At 39.0% G+C, this 22,830-nt stretch overlaps 1 protein-coding gene across 1 annotated transcript in view; it reads right to left on the bottom strand.

Moving 5' to 3' along the window:
* Positions 1–7,285: 7,285 nt before the first annotated feature.
* Positions 7,286–22,830, bottom strand: part of LOC129764476 (protein 4.1 homolog) — a 146,226-nt gene continuing 130,681 nt past the window's right edge. The window contains 1 exon segment of the mRNA XM_055763585.1: positions 7,286–9,469. Within this exon segment, the coding sequence (XP_055619560.1) occupies positions 9,404–9,469 (66 nt within the window). The 3' untranslated portion in view covers positions 7,286–9,403.

The following is a 22,830-nucleotide window of genomic DNA, read 5'->3' as shown; positions in this document are numbered from 1 at the left end:
CTATATAGCGTCCGTGGGGCAACACATTAAGAATAGGCTCCGTGGAGTGCTTGGAGAGACTAGCGTAGTGTAAGTTAGAATAAGTCGTCTCTTTGTTAGGATTAAGATTGTATCATTTGGACCAGCGGCATAGCGTGACCGGGTGACACCCGGGGCGGATCACTAGAGTGTCACCCGTCCAAACATATCTAAACATGAAACGTATTTATTATAATATTAGATAGGACGAACAAGAAATCACAAAATCTTCACACGTTTGTCACTGGAACAGACTGTTACAAAATAAGAGAATAAATAAAATATGATTTATTTTTGGATGTCGAAATGTAACTCAAATAAATCTTATCAAATAAATATCTTTAAGAGCTAAGATCGACATTGATATTGTACAAGTGCTTCCCGTTAAGTGCGCTCTCTTGTTGCGGGCTAGATGAATGCGCAGCAATAACGATACGGGGCTCAACGTGTTAAACATATCTGCCCCATCGTTGACCACTAATTTTCAATTAATTTCAACTCTGATTAGCCTCTCCATAAGAAACCACAGAAACATACACGGTTAGAAACAGTTTGAAATTCACTGTAAAATTTGGAACCGATTTATGGAAGTCCCACTTCATGATAAACTGTAATACATCCAATGCAATCTCATTAATGACATCATTCGAATTAATTCCAGCGGCCTTCAAATGACTACGGAGTCCTGATATCCCGAGCAAAAGCTGCTTTTCCGAAACTTCGTAGTTGCCAGTTTGTCAAATCGACAAATCGTTCGCTGTCAGGTACTCATAACATGTGTCGAGCTTGAATTGCTTCAAAAATTTAAGCTTCTTCTTTAGACGATTTTTACCGTTCTTGTAATTCCCGATGAAAATGACCAATGCACTCCAACATTCTCTCTCCCATCGTTGGACCGAGTCCTTCGACTGGTTTGCTAATTTTATCTTATCTAGCTATCTAGAAGTATCTTAGAAAATTCTACTTTCAGTAGCAAAGTTTTAGGCAATGAATTTAATAAAACCTTTTTAATGGCCATTTCGACCAGGGATTGTTTACCGGTTTTACCGGTAATACCGGGTCATTTTTCATTACCGATTTACCGGTAATTTTACAATCAAAAATCGGTAATGTCGGTAATTTTCGATTTTACACCATAGATAACATTGGCCTTTATGTCGCTTCAAAATATTACTCGAGAATCAAGACAAGGTCGAAAAAGCAGAACTAGCAGCGTTGCGTCGATTTTACGACCTCCGAACCTCAGTTCAAAAATCGAAGTGAAAACGAAACACAGCACAAGCTACAGCTATGAAGAACCGACAGCGGTGAAGGAATTGGTTGATGCCTTCGAACCAGTTCTGGTCGATGTTGAACTGCTATGCCGGAAGAACTGCAATGCCGGAAGAATTGCACCCTTTATGATGCTGATGTCGAATATCAATTTATGCTAGACGGGCTATCGGAGCCACTATACGTTTCATATATTTGTTCGCGTATGTTAATAATCATTTTCGTGGTCATGACTAATGATGACTTCGGCGTCTTCTATGAAACGTCACGAACTGCATTGACCAAGCAGGAATTTAAAATTGTTTGTAATATGATGAAAGTTAACGAATATGGTATTGATTCGGTAGCTGGACAGCAGGAGGAAAAACTATGGATGGATTATACATATGATATAACCGCAAGGTTGACGTAGGACTGCCGTGGGCTTAGTAATCATTTTTGTTTTTTCAATTAGCAATAATCACACTTCGAATGTTCCTCATTGGGTACGATATCGCCGCTGCGCAAAGCTGTTGATTAAATTATTGATTAAACTAATGAATGAATGAAACAATTCACGAATTCAATTGCAAACAAATCCCAATTTAGGTCAATTCATGCATTATGGTAGTGGTTATCGCAGTAAATAGTTATCAACATTTTGCCTAATCATCAAACGGTATGCGTAGAAGTTCAGTGAGCTGGCGACATGAAGGGACATGCAGTCTTGAATAACCGAGCCAAAGCGTTGCATCTGTATCCGCTTTTGTAGACCGTGTTAATAAAACGCATTCCGGAGTGTAAAAATGCATGGGGGTATAAAAAGTACTGCCGAAATCTGGAATGCCGATTTTCCAAACTTATTGGTTTCGGAATCTGTGTTAGGAAAACACATTCCGGTTTGCAAAAACGCAAGCGAGTACAAAAGTACTCGCAGCTTGCATCTCATTTGCAATGTCAATTTCCCCAGGCTCTATGGTTTTGAAGACTGTGTTAGGGAAACATTCCGATTTGCAAAAACGCAAACGAGTACAAAAGTACCCGCTGCTTGTATCTATTTTGAAATGCCGATTTCCCCAGGCTCCATGATTTTGAAGTCTGTGTTAGGGAAGCATTCCGATTTGCAAAAGCACAAACGAGTACGAAAGTATACGCTACTTGCATCTGCTTTGCAATGCCAGTTTCCCCTGGCTCCATGGTTTTGAATAGAGGCGTGCAATCCAGCTCATCATGATGAACAGCTCAGATCATCTCAGCTCATCTAAAAGAGCTGTTCTTTATGAACAGCTCTTCAACTCAGTTGTCAGTGTCGACGTCTGGTGGCGGCTTTCAATTTGGGTCCCAAACTCCATAGTGTAATCTTTATCAGATTAGAAGACACGAAGCCAGTTTTGAAATGTTAAAATTTAAATGAAATTTTTCACATAATGTTATTAAATTACTTGGAACACGTATTCCTGACTCTTATTTAACAATTTGTCTACACATTTCCGACATTTTTACTGAGACTTTTCATTATAATACAAACTTGTTTTCAAAAACAATTTCCTTATGAGATTGTTTCACCGCCTGCAAACAAAGTCTTTTTCATTGGAATAGAATACTAATTTGATACTCAGAAGTCAATTTCCATTCATAATTTTAATTCTTAAAACGTGTTCCTTCTGCCTGAAAGTCAGTTATTATTTTTGGCGCCCCTTAAACTGGTAAACAAAGCTCAATGCCGTCAACGCGAATATAACAGTTGAAAAGACGAGGAACAAATGAAACTTAACTGATGTCATAACACGAAGAGCGAGAGGCGGTCAGTTCATTTGAATCTTACAGCTCACACACTCTCTGCAATTCTACAACTCTTCTCCCTTTTGCATCATTATCAAAATGAGCTGAAGAGCTGTTTGTTTTTTTTTGCGAGCTGTTCCGTGTCAACTCACTTCAAGGATTCGACTCTTCGGAACAGCTCATGAGCGGATGGCACATCTCTAGTTTTGAAGTCTGTGTTTGGGAAACATTCCGATTTGCAGAAACGCAAACGAGTAAAAAAGTACCCGCTGCTTATATCTATTTTGCAATGCCGATTTCCCCTAGCTCCATGGTTTTGAAGTCTGTGTTAGGGAAATATTCTGATTTGCAAAAGCGCTAACGAGTACAAAAGTACCCGCTGCTTATATCCATTTTGCAATGCCGATTTCCCCAGGCTCCATGGTTTTGAAGTCTGTGTTAGGGAAACATCCATTCATTCCTGCGATGGTACCTCAATTATAACTGAGTGGATTTCCGAGCGGCGCTCGCTTATATACCGATTGGTGATTTCAATAGCCTGTTTTGAAAGCAATTTTAAGGCTATTGAAACAAGTTTTTGGATCAAAAAGGAACAAGTATATAACGCGTAGACATTTTAGCTTTCGAATGAGGTGTTTATCATACCATTTCGTTCAGTTGTTTAGGAGCTATTAACGCTCAAAATCTCGGTCTCCAGCGTAACGCTTTCGTTTTCGAAACTTTGATTTTACACCCCGGTATAGAAATGCAATCCCTAATTTCGATTAAACTGTTCCTTTCAACAGCGAGAAAAATTAACAGTGCATTGAGTCTGGTCACAGCGCTGTTCTGTACATCTCAGAGATTGTTGGTTTGCAAATATTCTGCACTAGATCTACTTCATGCGGGACAACGTATCAGAAGTACAGATAACACAGAAGTATTTAATCATAAACTTCTGGTAGGAGGGACCGTGCACTTGACTCAGTATTTGAGTCGCACAATAATCCAGTGGCTGTGATCATGCCATAAATTGGTTTTACAGCAGTAAAATGAGCACTCCATCGAGTTTGCGACATTCTATTAACAACACACTTGTGTGGCTCATTTCTCAGCGATCAGTTGAAGCTGCGAAAAACGAGAAAACAGATTAACCAACTCTAATAATGTCACACACTGTAGACTGTAGCGGAATCATGTTGCCCTCATAAGCCCAAAAAGTTGTTTACAAACCCTATAGACCCTATAGGATTTTTTGTTTTGCTCCCTTTTGTTTTGTTGAATAGCCTGCGAAAGGGACTTCATGAAAACTAAACCCTGACCTTCCAGCAGTTGAAGGATGTCGTTATTCAAAACTGCAGCTTTTCCTACCCAAAACGAAACAACTAGTAGTGTGCTATATCTGTGATATAACTGCAAGGTTAACGTAGGACTACCATTGGCATAGTAATCATTTGTTTGAACTTGCACCTAAATCAATTCTCAATAAACGGTTGAATGGATATTTTGTTGGAATTGTCTTGCATTCTGTTCAAAAATTATCGAAATAATATTCTTTCGTTTGCTCGACACTTAAATCATCAAGACAAGCTTATTCAAGCCTCCGTACATCTGAAATATATTTTTCGTGATATGAAAAATCATCACGGGAACACCTAGTTGACTGCACAAATGTGTGCGAAATCATATTCTACCCCTTGCGTGCATTCAAAAAGCAAACGATTTAGCATGTCCGTTCATCACGGTAGTAAAAGAGAAACAGAGGTTGGCCAGTCGACGCATCATGTATCAACCGCAGACCAATCGAGACTGAAATTAAATTTACAGAAGGCATCGATATGTATAATGATTTAAATAGTTTGATTTCGAAGCAGTTTTGATCTATTGAAATAAGTAAAAAAAACATCTCTCGTAGATCTTTTATCTTTTGTATGTTATTTTCATACCACTTCATCCATCCGGTAGAGAGATATTAACGCCCGAAACCTTGTACTCCGAACGTAACCCCCTCGTTCTCGAGACTTTGATTTTACACCCCAGTACAGAATCAACGATGTAGTATGACGAAATAATGAACATAAAAAAACCAAGGAAGATTCTAGAACATGGACTTTTCCATAGTGACTTGTTTTGTTAGGTTATACCATAAGTAATAACCGGTTACCTTCATTCAAAATCATACTTTTTTTCAATCTAATATACTTATCATGGGCGGACCGCCCCCTCCACCTCCCTACGCTACGCCACTGATTTGGACTTTATTTTCTGTTGACGCAAAAGATGAGCAGGTTTTATGCCCATTTTAGAGAAAAAGCTTCAAGCACACTAAAATGGGCTTTTCCCTGCTCCAAACAAACAAGATGGAAGATACTTAAAATTACAATTTTCATCATCATATGACCAATTTCAATGATTTTTAAAAAAGGGCGTGTTCAACATCATTGATCTTTCTGTCAAAACATCGTAACTCCAAATCCAGATGTCTGATCAAAATATGATGTTTGTTGTGACGAACTACGTGGCGAACCAGCCAAAAGTGTTGAGTCATGATAATAAAGAGAAAAAAGGAATTCCTTCCGGAAGGGCCAAATGATCAATAAAGAGTATTTCCTTGGCGTCATGAGGTGAAATTTTTTGCGATAGGAATGAACCGAACACTCGATTTGATTTTCCTAATGGGATCCAACAACAGTATATTATTTCAACAACAGTATCATTATTTCGAAGATTTTTTTTACTTACTGTTGATATCGTACAATAGCTGTCGTACATCTTCTCCATTCATGGTCTGAACAGCCGGTTACACAAATTCTTCATCTAAAACTAGGGAAAGTTTCTGCTTTTTTGAGATAAACTGGATATACAATACTATCGTTGTATAATTGTAGCACATCCTTGTTGCAGCTAGCTGGGTATGACTAAAATGTAACTGGACCATCATGGGACTTAATGAAGGATAAAATCCCTTTTTTGAGACACTCCCTACTTCCGAATGTATGGTCTCGTTCGTCACGAAAATGCTGGTTTTCTTGTCACAGAACCGGTCCTTTTTCGTGGATTGAAATTGGTTCTCGCATTAGTTTCATCGTCGATCAAGACATATTCCTTGCGTTTCATCAGCACCTAAAGTACAGCTTACAAGCCTGGATTTTGGTCACTGTTTGTTTTTTTTTTTGGGGCTTCGGTTGGGTTGTCTACTTGTCCGGTAACACTTTCCGGAGACGGAATCGCCGCATAGTACAGCAACCAGCATTCAGTTTCTCCGCCAAATCATAATCCGATATGTAAGGATCAGCATTGAATCTTCGGATGATCTTCAGCCCTATTTAACGATCATGGATTCCACTCCAAGGCATGGTTTCCACTTTGCGAGCAATCAAGTGCAAGTTTCCTTGTACTTTTCAATCACTTGCGCAACAATATTTCAAGAATAACCCAACCATCAGAGTTTTACCAGAGTTGACGCTGATGGATTTTAGAGGTGACTGTGCACAATTATTTTTCTTTTCACCTCCTGCATGATGAATATCTCCGAATCAGATTAGTTTTAAACTGCAATAAAACAGACCGAGAAAACCTATTTACAAACAATAAACACATTCGAAGGCTTGCCTTCGATGACTTGGGGCGTTGTTTAGATTGTGTTAAGGCTTGAAACATTTAGAATCCGGAATCATTGTTCATTTTAAAGCAGCGGTCGTAGTAGGCGTATCTGATTTTTTTTGACACCATATTGTTTGAAAACCCTGTATTCTACAGTTAAAAAAAATTAGGTTGAAAGTTGTGCAGAATGGAAGCCGAGAAAAAAAATTGAACTTGGTCACTCCGGACGTCTCCTTCCGTTTATTAAGGCTTACAAAGGTCCGATGAAGTTTTGGTCAGATTTGGAAAGTTGCCACTACAGTCGAGAGGTGATTCAGTGGTACTGTGACAATGGGGTCGATTACATTGAAAAAGATCTCAATCCTTGTTCAATTGCCCCCAATTCCGCACAATCGAAAAATGACAAGCGTAAAATGAAGAAAGTTGCCAAAGTGACTCGGGATGCTGCACACATGAAGAGATCGTGAAATAAAATAGGTGAAGTTGGCTCTGTTGGCTGTTCATTCAAATGAAATATTATTAATATACAACTGGTTTTTGATTTCGTCTTGTCCTAAGCTTTAACACAGGTTGTCATCGAAAGCTGTCGTACGGTGTTCGAACACTAGATCCCAAGGGATATTTCGGCATAAATTGTACCTGCGATGATCAATCATTTTTGTCACATAAGCTGGATTTAATCACTTTACCTTGCCTTTTGCATTCTTGCGCCTGTCGTACGATTAGATTTCTTGCTTTTGCTGCATGAGTAGTATTTAGCAGTTTAACACTCTCGGCTGCGTAGCTCGCAAATTTTGCATCGCATCTGCAGTAATATTTTGCGTTTTTGTTTTCTCAACTTATCTCGTCACCTCGTTCTCTTGTTTCCATTATATAAATTGGCATGGCGCGCTGCTGCTACTGTACTAAAACTTTTCTCGCTTCTCGTATCTGATCATGCTGACAACATTTAAATGGCTCTTAGAAACTAATATTAAATTTACTTTTTCAATAAATTTTCTCACTTCGTGATAAATAAATCTCTCTTAAAACAAAACTAATAAAAAATGGTTATTTAAAAAAAAGTAGCTTTGAGGGGGGAAACAAAAAATGGAATCTACAACTAGATTAAAAAATTGTCATTATATTACTGTTTTCTGGTGGTGAAGGAAAAAAACAAAGAAACTAAGGTAAAAACGAAATCGCGGACGACTTCGAACGATCGGTTCATGGTTGTGACAGCAATGTCACACTCAAATAGTGCACACATCTAGTACAGAAAACGGGTCAATTTTCCTTATTTCGTTCGTAAGCGGATTATTACTTTACTATCTCGCAAAAAGCCTGGTTACAAAAATATATGATTGTGTGTGTGTGTTTTCTCGCACAATGTCTCCATTTTTCAGAAATGTTACCAATTTTTTACACTTATGACTCATGAAAATACTAATTTCGTAAAATTATGTTAGACACGTTGGGTGTGAGGTGGTTTTACGTGACACCACCAAAATTGATAACGAGAAAATGTTTGTGAGGGAAGAAAAGAAAGTAAAATAAGTTACAAGTTGCTTCTTCAGAGTTTTAGTACGTATTTTGATCCGTTCCGGAGCGACCTACATCTTTTATCGGAATGTTAATTAAAGTTAAAAATAAATAGAAATACACAGAAAAGTAGATATTATAAATAGACAACGTTTTACCGGGGAAAAGAAGAGAGAGACATTCAATTTTAAATAAGGCATCATTTTTCGCTTGCCCTATTCCTTGATCTATCGCATGCGGTTGTTGTTTTGTATAGGATGACTATTTTTTGTGTTTATCCGACAGATGTGATATAGTGTGATGCTTCTTTCATTGCACAGAGTTTTTTTTTCTTCTACACCTTACGTTGTTTGTGAATCCAATCCATTCAATGAACACGATGGTTTTTCGATTAGTTCTGATATAAATTTCTGCTAGTTTATACTTTGAGGCAAAATGCGATTTTGGTGAAATATTTCCGATTATAATTAGGTACGATAGAATGAGAAAAATTTGGGAAAAATATACCTTTGTACAACGGTATATTTCGGCTATGGATGCCTTCGCACACGCTTGCTACATTGGTTTGTTGGTATCAATATGATTCTTTCTTTCCTCTCTGCTGTTTCCTCATCAGTTTTGCTTTTTGCGTCCTCTAGGATATAGTTTCAGAAAAAAAGTGTTAAAGAGTTTTGTTTACTTGTTTTCTTTCTTATATATGATTAAGCCAATTGGCCTGCAAACATGAAACATTTAAAGCAAATTGCTCGCCTTCTCTTCTAAATAGTATATTCCATCAATCAATATAAGCTTTGTTTCTTCTCGTTTTTTTTTCTTGTGTAAATATTGTTAAATATTTTTCAACAACTTCGCAATAATCAGTGGTTCTTGACGAATCCGCAAAATTCAGACATCAAGCGATTTGATTGTTTCTTTTCTTGCTTCTAATATTTGTCCTTTGTGTATGTATGTTTGTTTTTTACGTTTTTAAAATTAAAAAATGCTTAAACTATCAACTGTCCGTTTAATTTTTTTTGCAATATTTACTCTTACAACATTCTATTGAATTCTTCCCACATTTGAAGAAAGAATGTCGTTCCGTACAGAATAATGGAAACGTTGGTTCCTTTTTCCGATTGTGTGATGATGACGATTGTTTCTACCCACGCGCAACGTAACCGCGTTGCGTTTATGGTTGTGTACTAATGTGGAAACCATTGTTTAGTTGGTTGTTGTTGGGTATTCTCTCTCACTTGTCGTTTGTTCACTTTTATTGGGTCTGCTGTTGGATCTCGATTTTCTCCACTGTCATATCGGGATTCATGGCGGTTGCTTCCTGGAAAGACAAAAATGGGAATCACAATTAGTTTGGCCTTCAGAGTATGAAGGGTTGGAGAGTATGTACACAAAACGAATTAACTGCAGTGGTTGGTTGCGTGTTTGTTGCTGAATTGGGACTCCGTTATCTTGAACGTGAAAGCGAAAGGGATTGGACAATTGTCTGATGTTGTTGGCTGACTGGATACTGATGCTGATTCAGAGACTTGATTAAAAATGTAATTGCGTTTAAATAGCAGACGTTTGGACTTTGGGCATTTCGGAAGAACGGTTATATGTCATATATATGACTCTAGATTCCTCTTTTTGAAGAGAGAAAAAGTGATTCAATAAATCAAGGGATCCTAGAATTGGCATCGAGAACATGTATCGTAGGATTCGAGGAACGTAATTTATACTCCATAAACATTATACAAATCTACAAATTCCAGACGAAGTATGAATCATTTAGCACATTATTATATTTGAAACTCGAATAAGTGTCGTGAGATAGCAGTGTTTCTCTCTTATTTCTGGAAGTCACCTTTTTTAGCTCCTAATTGATACCCGAGTCGATAAAATATGAGGACACGAGTTCAAATCTCACCGAGTGACAAACTATGGTCACGCAATTCACCTTCGGGAATACTGTGACTTGAGCCATTCCACGTCATTCGTCACTCGAAATAAAAGGAAATAGCTCTCTATTGTTCATTTTAGTACACGAGCAATTCAAAAGATGAATGAAATTTTATTGAAAAACTCAGACTTCTCATCGAAGAATTATTTGCAGTTCTGTTAGTCACATTCGAAATGTGTAGAATCCGGAAAAGTTCATCTGTCGTGACAACTTTGATGAACTCGGTGTTATTATGAATACCACGATACTGTCACGTCACGGGGAAAAACAAGTATATTTGTCACTTGTGTTTTAGATGGTGAAAGCTAGTCACGCGGAATGGAGTAAGTTTAATTTCAGATTTATTTAGCTTTTTTGCTAACATTTTGAATCGTGTCTTGCTTTTTAAGAAAGAAAAGATAAACAAACAGCAATTTACCCGCCTGGTGGCATTTTTAGAACGAAATCCTGACGTATCCAGAGGACGTAAATTTGTTTATTTGGATACGATAAATGCGCTATGGGATGTAATTGAGGACTAGAAATGTAGTTCCCGTAGACCGATTGAAACATAACGAAATGTCTAATTTCAATTGTCCTAAATGAATAGAAATTTTTTGATTCTATTTTAAGGATTAGACTAACAGAGAGTTGCAATCCCATAAAATGGCAATAGAGGCCAATGGCCCAAAACGATCATTATGATTGATTATGTATAATATTGATTTGTTGATATTTTGAATATAAAATAATAACTGTAATGTTTTTCCAACATTGCAAAGTTGGTGTTTGTAATTCAAACATTCGCTATTGGTGGACAAGACCCGAATCAGCACGATAGTAACATCGAATAAGGCCATTGATCTTTTGTTTTTGAAGACATACTTTGAATGAGAGAATATTTAAGTTTCAAATAAGGAAAAAATGGATCCATCATTGCAAAGCATTTTAATTAATAATTTTCATATTATTCTGTAGTTCTTTTTCCATAATGTTGATATCCGTCTATAGAAAATATGAATCATTTTCTGCTTTTGGCAAATTCCTTGAAACTCATCAGGTGTTTCATATGAAAATTACGCTTCTGACCGACGCTACTGGCCAGTTTCTGTTTAAATAATTATATCAAACCTCATGTCCCGTATATCAAATTACACGAGAATGGAAAGGATAAAACGATTATTCAGAATCCTATATGGGAGTAGTTCAGATTATACTGATCATGAGATGGATCAATTCGGGTTTATTCTGAGATATAGAAAATATTATTATTCATCAAAATTGTAGAAACGGTTCTTAAAAATGATTTTAACGTTGACCTGTACTAAATACTTCTCACTATTCAAACGAGTGAGACAGAGCTGAGTACAAGAGTATGCGAGATATCGATTATTAAACTCATGAAAGTCATGCTTTATCTCTAGAGTAATTCATAGAAAGAGAAAATAAAATTACATTCCCATATGTTCAACAACTACATCATTCAAGACCAACCAAGTATTCCTCCTCATCTTTGAAACAGCGTTTGAATCAGCAAACTAACGCACCAAGCAAATGATTCATGGAATGAGTCCGAATAGTTGGCATTGAAATACCGAACCATCGAGGTATAATCGCAAATTTGTCATTCTAAAACATACGTTCAATTGAATGGAATATTATCTCATACAATTATTAATTTTCTCCACTGGCCCAACAACAACAACAATCAATATCGACACACAATACCTTTTCCACGTTGCCAGTTGACGAAATGGAAGCGGATACAGCTAGCGGGGGCACACCGTGTATTTTCAAAGGGAATCCCCGGCGCAAAAATGTGACCACTCCCAAATTTCAAGAACAAGTCCCACCGGTGAAAACCCCTGTTAGTTTGCCTAAAAAATCGAGTGCAGCGGACAAGCCAAATCAGGTTCCTCCTGGCTTCCGTGGGAATAGTTCACCTTCGAACGACCCAGCACTCGAGGGGACATCAAAAACCCAAACTGTCCCTATTTGTCCGTCCAGCTCAACTTCCCAATCGGGATTTATAAAGTTGACTGACCTTGTGGATCAAATCTTCACGTGTTTTAATGTTTCCGACTCCATCAGAACCATTGTCATCTCAATGCTTCCAGTATTAAAGACAATTCTGCAACAATTGATGCAAACATGGCCCCTCCTTGCAATGATTATCTCTCTTGATGTCTAATTCAAATAGAGAGGTCGGAGATATCACTGTTTTACAGTGGAATTGTCGTAGTCTTATACCTAAATTGGATACGTTCAAATTTTTAATTCATAACTTCAACTGTGATGTTTTTGCTCTGTCCGAAACTTGGCTCTCTTCTCAAAATGATCTCTCTTTCCACGATTTTAATATTATACGCTTGGACCGTGATGACAGATACGGAGGGGTGCTATTGGGGATCAATAAGTGCCACTCATTTTTTCGAATTGACCTTCCACCTATTGGAGGGATCGAAGCTGTTGCTTGTCATGCAAACATCAGAGGCAAAGACCTCTGTATTGTCAGCTTGTATTGGCCTCCGAGAGCTGCGGTTTGCCGCAAGCAACTTGCTGACATGTGCTCACTCCTTCCTGAGCCACGATTGATATTGGGAGACTTCAACTCTCACGGAACTGCCTGGGGGGAACAGTACGATGACAATCGTTCATTGTTGATATATGACCTTTGTAACAGCTTCAATATGACCGTTTTGAACACTGGGGAAACAACACGTGTACCTAAACCTCCTGCTAAACCAAGTGCTCTTGACCTCTCGCTTTGCTCGAATTCACTATCGTTAGATTGCAAGTGGAATGTAATCCAGGACCCCAACGGTAGTGATCACTTGCCAATCAAAATTTCCATCACCATTGGTTCGAATTCTTCTGAATCTATAAACATGGCATATGACCTCACAAGACACATTGACTGGAAAAAATATGCGGACGCGATTGCTCTAGCCATCAATTCCAGAGATGGTTTGCCTCCATTGGAGGAGTATAACTTCATTTCTCGTTTGATATATGACAGCGCGGTTCGCGCTCAAACGAAACCCATCCCAGGCTCCACTATTCGTCGAAGGCCTCCCAATCCATGGTGGGATAGCCAATGTTCCAAGCTTTATCAGGATAAATCGAATGCATTTAAAGCTTTTCGGAAACGTGGAACCCCTGAAAATTTTCAAACGTATTTAGCCATTGAGAATCAGTTCAAAAATTTGATCAAAGGGAAAAAACGTGCTTATTGGCGAAATTTCGTGGGAGGTTTATCACGAGAAACGTCAATGAAAAAATTATGGAAAGTGGCTCGAAACATGAGAAATCGCTCTTCATCGAATGAAAGCGAGGAATATTCACATCGATGGATTTTTAATTTTGCACGGAAGGTTTGTCCTGATTCCGCACCTGTGCAAAAAATTGTTCGAGGTATACCACAAGATAGGTACGATCTTGATTCCGAGTTTTCGATGGTAGAATTCTCTCTTGCTCTCCTTTCTTGTAACAATTCTGCTCCGGGATCGGATAGAATTAAGTTCAACTTGCTGAAAAATCTCCCTGATGTGGCGAAACATCGCTTGTTGAATTTATTCAATCAGTTTCTGGAGCATAATATTGTTCCAGATGATTGGAGACAAGTGCGAGTTATAGCTATTAAAAAACTCGGAAAACCCGCGTCCGACTTCAATTCGTACCGCCCAATAGCAATGCTGTCTTGTATACGGAAATTGTTGGAGAAAATGATCTTATTTCGCCTTGATCGTTGGGTTGAAACGAATGGCCTACTCTCAGATACACAATATGGGTTCCGCAGGGGCAAGGGGACGAATGATTGTCTTGCGTTGCTTTCTTCAGAAATTCAAATGGCTTACGCCGAAAAAAAACAAATGGCTTCAGTATTCTTGGACATAAAGGGGGCCTTTGATTCTGTTTCGATAGAGGTTTTGTCAGACAAATTACACTCTCGGGGTCTGCCGCCTCTATTGAATAATATGTTATATAACTTGCTTTGTGAGAAACATTTGAACTTTTCTCACGGAGATTCGGCAGTAAGTCGGGTCTCTTACATGGGACTCCCCCAGGGCTCATGTTTAAGCCCCCTTTTGTACAACTTCTACGTAAGCGACATTGACAATTGCCTTACACAAAATTGCAGCCTAAGACAACTTGCAGATGATGGAGTGGTGTCTGTCGTAGGATCAAACGAATCCGACCTGCAAGGACCCTTACAAGGTACTTTGAACAATTTTTCAACCTGGGCCATTGGGCTAGGGATCGAATTCTCCACGGAGAAAACAGAGATGGTGGTTTTTTCTAGGAAGCATAGACCAGCAAAACCAAAGCTTCAACTTTTGGGTAAACCGATCACTCATGCTATGTCATTCAAGTATCTTGGGGTCTGGTTCGACTCCAAATGTACTTGGGGGGCCCATATTAGGTATCTGAGTAAAAAATGCCAACAAAGAATAAACTTTCTCCGTACAATTACCGGCACCTGGTGGGGAGCCCATCCCGAAGATCTTATAATGTTGTATCGAACAACTATTCTCTCAGTGATGGAGTATGGCAGTTTCTGTTTTCAATCAGTTGCCAAAACACACCTCATTAAACTCGAGCGAATTCAGTATCTTTGTCTCCGTATCGCGTTGGGATGTATGCCCTCAACGCATACCATGAGTCTCGAGGTTTTGGCAGGCCTACTCCCACTAAAAGATCGCTTCAATTTATTATCTCTTCGGTTCTTCATCCGGTGTAAGGTCATGAACCCATTGGTGATCGGAAATTTTGAGCAGCTGATCGAGCTAAATTTTCACTCCGGATTCATGAGTTCATATCATGAATTCATCTCCATGCAGGTTGATCCTTCTTCGTATATTCCCAACCGTGTTTGTTTCCCTGACTACATCAATTCCTCTGTGCATTTTGATCTGTCCATGAAGCAAGATATCCATGGATATTCAGATTACCAACGATCGAGGATCGCTCCAACGATCTTCGATGAAAAATATAGGGGTATCAATTGTGATAATATGTACTTTACTGATGGGTCCACTATAAATGAGTCCACAGGATTTGGAGTGTTCAACGAATTTTTTAGCACCTCACACAGTCTTCAGAATCCTTGCTCAGTGTATATTGCTGAATTGGCAGCAATTCATTGGGCGCTGGACAGCGTCGCCTCACGACCTGTTGAACACTATTACATTGTAACGGATAGTCTTAGCTCTGTCGAAGCTATCCGTTCAGTGAGGCCGGAAAAGCACTCGCCGTACTTCCTTGAGAGAATACGAGAAATTTTGAGTGCTTTATCCAGACGCTGTTATGTCATTACCTTTGTCTGGGTCCCTTCACATTGCTCCATTCCGGGTAATGAGAGGGCTGACTCATTAGCAAAGGTAGGTGCAATTGAAGGCGATATTTATCAGCGTCAAATCGCCTTCAATGAATTTTATTCTTTAGTCCGCAAAAATACCATCGCTAACTGGCAACGCAAGTGGAATGAAGATGAATTGGGCCGGTGGTTTCACTCGATTATCCCTAAGGTTAGCCTCAATCCGTGGTTCAAAAGTCTGGAATTGAGTCGGGACTTTATTCGCACCTTCTCCCGACTCATGTCCAATCACTGTTCTTTAGATGCACTACTCTTTCGTTTCAATCTTGCCAGCAGCAATCTCTGTGTTTGTGGCCAAGGTTATCGCGACATCGAGCACGTTGTTTGGTCGTGCGAGGTGTATCTGGTCGCCAGATCGAATTTAGAAAACTCCCTTCGGGCCCGAGGAAGACAGCCCAATGTGCCGGTGAGAGATGTGTTGGCTCGGTTAGACCTTGATTACATGTCCCATATATATGTTTTCCTTAAAGCTATCGATCTTCGTGTGTGATTGTCCCTATGTCCTTATACCCTCCTTTCCTTCCTTTGCGGGTAATTCGTCCCCTTGCTATAAATAGTAGAATAAGTTGAAATGTAAAAACACTATAGATATACAAACAGATTTAAGAATTGAGTGTTCATCAACATTGTTACAGTTTCCTTATACCCCATCCTTCTCCTAAAAATATGTCACCCTTCTAAACTCGAGTACACCGCGAGTAATCGGTTTTCCACCTTACTAACCATAGATGTAAGAAAATTGTTTATATATATATAGTTTTAAAATTATATTTAAGAATTCGGCTCCTTTAAACTTAAGTTACTGAGCCTGCAAAAATAAACGAATTAATAAAAAAAAAAAAAATTATTAATTTTACCTACATAACGTTCAAACGTCCGAAATTATGCAACCGACATAACGTTCAAACGCCCGAAATTATGCAACTGACATGTCTCTTATAAACGGGAATGAACTTTTTCACTTCACGAAGTTTATTTTTACACGCAACTGTCCGTGACAATGATGATAGACACAAAAAGATTAAGTGAAGTGTAAGTGACGTGAAAGCGTTTGTGATAGTGATGTTCGTGATCAGGCCCAATATTGAAGGCATGCCAGGACCTCGGATCATATCAGGTGATCTTAATCCTAATGGCATGGATTGGGGATCAATATATGATGATTACCGCACCTCAATGATTTGTGATCTGTGCGATAATTTGTATGGCACTTTGCTCCTCTTCTTTATTCTCGAATTGCGCCTGGAGGGTAATCCAAAACTCCCATGGTAGTGATCATCTACCTATACATTACTTATGGATCATACCCATGTCGATATTCCGCATGATTATGATTTCGTATGATATCACGAAAAATATTGGCTGGCTGATTTTTCGTAAAACAATTTTTGAATCTATTGATTCGGTTCATGAAAGAATTACCTCCTCTCGAAGAATACAATTTCATTTTTGGCTTGATTTAGCGCACCACATGCTCATACAAAACGTGTCCCTACCGCTACCGCAAAATTTATCTTCAGAACTCAACTGCGTTCAAGAAATGCACAAATCATAGATTGGTTCTGAATTTACATTGCTCTGGAAGGCAAACTTAAGAGTTCGACTAGAGAAAAAAAAACTGCCGCGAAAACATTAATTGTCTAAAGGGTGTGTCACATCAAATTGCATCACGGAAAAAACGCTGTAGAAATTCGCCCAGTAGACCGATCCTTTTGAAAATTTTAGACAGTAAAATGAAAACTATTAAACAACTTTTGGCATTTTCTTTTTATTCATACTTCACTTCGAGCCCAAGCCCGTATGCTCGCACCTTCCTCTTTACACCGTCCATAAGGTTCTGTTAGGGTCCTCTATGAATGAGTCCACAGGATTTGGAGTGTTCAACGTATTTTTTAGCACCTCACACAGTCTTCAGTATCCTTGCTCAGTGTATATTGCTGAATTGGCAGCAATACACTGGGCGCTGGACAGCGTCGCCTCACGACCTATTGAACACTATTACATTGTAACGGATAGTCTTAGCTCTGTCGAAGCTATCCGTTCAGTGAGGCCGGAAAAGCACTCGCCGTATTTCCTTGAGAGAATACGAGAAGTTTTGAGTGCTTTAACCAGACGCTGTTATGTCATTACCTTTGTCTGGGTCCCTTCTCATTGCTCAATTCCGGGTAATGAGAGGGCTGACTCATTAGCAAAGGTAGGTGCGATTGAAGGCGATATTTATCAGCGTCAAATCGCCTTCAATGAATTTAATTCTTTAGTCCGTAAAAATACCATCGCTAATTGGCAACGCAAATGGAACGAAGATGAATTGGGCCGGTGGCTCCACTCAATTATCCCTAAGGTTAGCTTCAAACCATGGTTCAAAAGTCTGGACTTGAGTCGAGACTTTATTCGCACCTTCTCCCGACTCATGTCCAACCACTGTTCGCTACTCTTTCGTATTAATCTTGCCGACAGCAATCTTTGTGTTTGTGGCCACGGTTACCACGACATCGAGCACGTTGTTTGGTCGTGCGAGTTGTATCTTGTCGCCAGATCGAATTTAGAAAACTCCCTCAGGGCTAGAGGAAGACAGCCCAATGTGCCGGTGAGAGATGTGTTGGCTCGGTTAGACCTTGATTACATCTCCCAAATCTATATTTTCCTTAAAGCTATCGATGTTCGTGTGTGATTATCCTTTATCCTTATATCCTTTGCGTGCAATTGGTCCCCTTGCTACAAACAGTAGAATAAGTTGAAATGTAAATTCACAATAGATATACGAATATATTTAAGAATTGAGTGTGTGAGATTATCATTATTGTAACAATTTCCTTATATCCCATCCTTTTCCTGAACAAATATGTCACCCTACTAAACTCGAGTAGACCGCGAGTAATCGGTTTTCTACCTTACTTACCTTAGATTTAGGAAATGTTTATGTATAGTAATGAAAATATAATTAAGAATTCGGCTCCTTTAAACTTATGTAACTGAGCCTGTAAAAATAAACGAATTTAATAAAAAAAAATAAGGTTCTGTACAACGTCAGGTTGTATTTTTTTTTAACAGAAATCCATTTTCTCTTGAAGTTCGCCTCCGATTTGACAACTTTTGGGTTCTTCCGGAGGGCCTGCTTCATAATCGCCCAATATTTCTCTATTGGGCGAAGCTCCGGCGCGTTGGGCGGGTTCATTTCCTTTGGCACGAAGGTGACCCCGTTGGCTTCGTACGACTGCAACACGTCCTTTGAATAGTGGCACGAAGCGACATCCGGCCAGAAGATGGTCGGGCCCTCGTGCTGCTTCAATAGTGGTAGTAAGCGCTTCTGTAGGCACTCCTTAAGGTAAACCTGCCCGTTTACCGTGCCGGTCATCACGAAGGAGGCGCTCCGCTTTCCGCAAGAGCAGATCGCTTGCCACACCATGTACTTTTTGGCAAACTTGGATAGTTTCTGCTTGCGAATCTCCTCCGGAACGCTGAATTTGTCCTCTGCGGAGAAGAACAACAGGCCCGGCAGCTGACGAAAGTCCGCTTTGACGTAGGTTTCGTCGTCCATTACCAGGCAATGCGGCTTCGTCAGCATTTCGGTGTACAGCTTCCGGGCTCGCGTCTTCCCCACCATGTTTTGCCTTTCGTCGCGGTTAGGAGCCTTCTGAACCTTGTATGTACGCAGGCCCTCCCGCTGCTTGGTCCGCTGGACGAATGAACTTGACAAATTCAGCTTATTGGCGACATCCCGGACCGAACTTCTCGGATCACGTCTAAACTGCTTAACTACGCGCTTGTGATCTTTTTCACTGACGGAGCATCCATTTTTGCCGTTCTTCCTTCCGGTCGATGGTTAGGTTCTCGAAGTATCGTTTTAGTACTCTACTGACCGTGGATTGGACGATTCCCAACATCTTACCGATGTCCCGATGTGACAACTCCGGATTCTCGAAATGAGTGCACAGGATTAATTCACGACGCTCTTTTTCGTTCGACGACATTTTTCCAAATTTACGAAAAATTTACAGTGAAGCATGGCCAACGTGATCTATACACTCTTATCTGATTATAAGCGAAAGTTGAAGATAGAATTCCTAAAAATTAAATTTCTACAGCGTTTTTTCCGTGATGCAATTTGATGTGACACACCCTTTATTCAAGTAGACCGCTTTAAGTATTCTTTGGGAAACGGCTAGAAAGATGCGGGCCGAAATCAAAACAACGGGAGTAAGGAATACTCTGCTCGTTGGATCAAACAATTTTGCGGGAAAGGTTTGGCTCGATTCCGTTCTAGCAGAAAATGTCGTTCGACAATTATGACAATTTTTCAATAGTAGAATACTCAATTGTCTTCTTTGGCAAAACGATTCAGCTTGGATAAGATAAGATAAATTTCAATGTACTGAAAAATCTGTCCGATCCTGTCAAAGTATGCTGAATTTGTTTAATCAATTTTTGGAGTAAAACATTGTTCCGTGCGACTGAAGGCAAGTTAGAGTTATAGCAATACGAAAATCCAAAAAAGATAGAAAACTCTCCATACCTCTTCAATTCACAGTACAGGGTGTCGACTCAAAACTCGAAAAAAAATTCCCTGATATTTCCTGATTTTCCAATAATTTTTCAGAAAGATTCCAGATGTAGACTATTAATAAAATTTTCTACTAGATCTGTAGTTGTAGTTCTGAAAACACTTTATTAGCTAAAACAATGGTATTTATGAACGTCTGTCGATATCTTCCTAAAAATGAATTGTTTGTGATTTTTGATTGAACTAAACAACTACTGAGAAGTGTCGGAAAAGATGAGCAATTAGATTTATTAATACTGTTCAAAGTTATATTAAAGAATACATAAACACTTGTACAGAACGAGTAATTTTCGTTTTAATAGACACGTTGAGCCTCGGTTGTTCTTGCTGCGCTCCCCATTTAGTCCGCATCAAGAGTATTTGTACAATATCAGTATCGGTCCCCGCTTCCAAAGATATTTATTGTATAAAAAGAAAATAGGCAGAAATTCGAGTTGAAAGTAGTCACATATCGTGAAACATCCGAAAACAAATATTTTTTTTATATTTCCTTATTTTGTAACTGTCAGTCCCATTTATTAACTTTTTTCTACCGAAGAGCTCAATGTCAGTCCCTAAGGACTGACACGGACCTCAAAGAACTAATGTATGCTATTCGATCTGATGCTTATGAATGTCTAAAGAACATTGACGTCATGTAACAATTTATCACCTCCTTCTCTTATTCATCCTAAAATCTGACATTCAAACCCATCTGCAGTCTTTTTGAAGTCTTATTCAAAGACTCGTCGAAACCTAAGACAAGACCTGACAATAGGGGGTCGATTTCGGACCAGTTTTCGGACCAGCAGTTGATTGGTCAATTTTAAAGGGTTACCAATAATATTTGGAAATACATTTCTACATAATGTACTCATGGTATGTTCTCTCACACTAGTTTTTATGATAAAGCATAACAGCCTGCAAATTTCCTTAAATAATTTATCTACATGGGCTGTGAATCTAGGTATTGAATTCTCAACTGAGAAAACAGAAATGGTTGTATTTTCTAGGAAGCACCAACCTCCCGAACTTCTGCTTCAATTGTTCAACAAAACCATCGTTCAATCCACAAGCTTCAAATATCTTGGAGTTTGGTTTGATGCTAAATGTACATGGGGAAAACATATTGCGTATCTGAATAAAAAATGTCAACAGAGAACAAATTTTCTCCGGACAGTTACTGGAACATGGTGGGGTGCTCATCCAGAAGACCTAATACGGCTGTACAAAACTACAATTCTGTCAGTTATGGAATATGATTCGTTTTGTTTCCGTTCGGCTGCTAAAACCCACATCATTAAACTGGAGAGGATACAATATCGTTGCTTGCGTTTAGCCTTAGGGTGCATGCAATCAACACACAACATGAGCCTTGAAGTCTTGGCAGGTGTTTTACCATTGCAGGTTCGGTTTTGGGAACTGTCCTATCGCTTCTTAATCCGAAGCGAAATCATGAACCCATTTGTAATTGAGAATTGTAAGAAGCTTCTCGAGTTGAACCAACGGTCGAGATCCATGGATCTGTACTCTCATTACATTTCTCAAATAATAAAACCTTCAGCAGTCAATAATGTTAGCTTTCCGAACTTTTGCAGATCTTCCGTTGATTTCGATCATTCTATGAAGGACGAAACTCGAGACATTTCAGATCATCTTCGATCATCGTTAATCCCTAATATTTTCGCTTCAAAATATATGGTTCAAGAATCAACGGATCCACTGGTTTTGGTATCTTTAATGAACATTACACTAGCTTTCATAAACTTGAAGACCCTTGTTCAGTGTATGTTGCCGAACTGGCTGCAATATATCATGCAATTACGACCATTGAGTCCTTACCACCAGATCACTATTTTATTTTCTCGGATAGTCTTAGCAGTATACAAGCCATTCAATCCTTGAAACAACAGACGAAAGCATCATATTTTCTTATCGAAATTAGGAATGCATTGAATTCTCTTGTTGATAAAAGTATTCGAATCACTTTCATTTGGATTCCTTCCCATTGCTCTATTCCTGGTAATGAGAAAGCGGATACACTCGCAAAGATGGGTAGTATGCAGGGCACAGTTTTTGAAAGACAAATAGCGTATCGGGAATTCTTCTCCATTTCCCGAAAGCAGTCACTCACCAGTTGAAAAAAAAAAACCAATGGAACAGAGATGACCTTGGGAGATGGCTATACTCTATTATTCCCAAAGTTTCAACGAAGGCCTGGTTTAAAGGGTTAGATCTTGACAGAAATTTTATAAGAACTATGTCCAGATTGATGTCCAATTCCGCGCTAAATGCGCATCTCTTCCGCATAGGTCTTGCTATTAACAATTTATGCAATTGTGGTCAAGGATATCATGACATCGAGCACGTTGTTTGGTCATGTAATGAATTTTGCAATGAAAGAATTAAACTGGTTGCCGATTTAGAGGCTCAAGGAGTACACTCACGCATGACAGTTCGCAATATCTTAGCTACTCGCGACCCTAATTTTATGTTCCCCATATATGTCTTCCTAAGAAGCGCTAATGTTATTATTTAGGTCACATCTCCTACTCCCACTGTCCATTCTCGCTTCCTTTTTTATTACACAAACAGAACTTAGTACCCGTTGAGATAAGATCATTACAGGAGCTATTAACATAACAAGGAGGCACTCACTACCAAAGGATACCGTTGCTACATCAACTGGCGATGTAGTTGTTACGACCCACCACAGGCACTGTTCAAGACAAGGATCATACCGACGAGGCAACGAAGGAATAAATTATATTTTTTTTATATATTGCACTGTAGTTTTAGCTAATTAGACTTAAGTTAATAATTGTGTAGTTATAATATATTCAA

Source organism: Toxorhynchites rutilus, chromosome 2, assembly GCF_029784135.1.
Source record: "Toxorhynchites rutilus septentrionalis strain SRP chromosome 2, ASM2978413v1, whole genome shotgun sequence".
Taxonomy (NCBI): Eukaryota; Metazoa; Arthropoda; class Insecta; order Diptera; family Culicidae; genus Toxorhynchites; species Toxorhynchites rutilus.
This window is presented reverse-complemented; position numbering and strand designations above follow the sequence as displayed.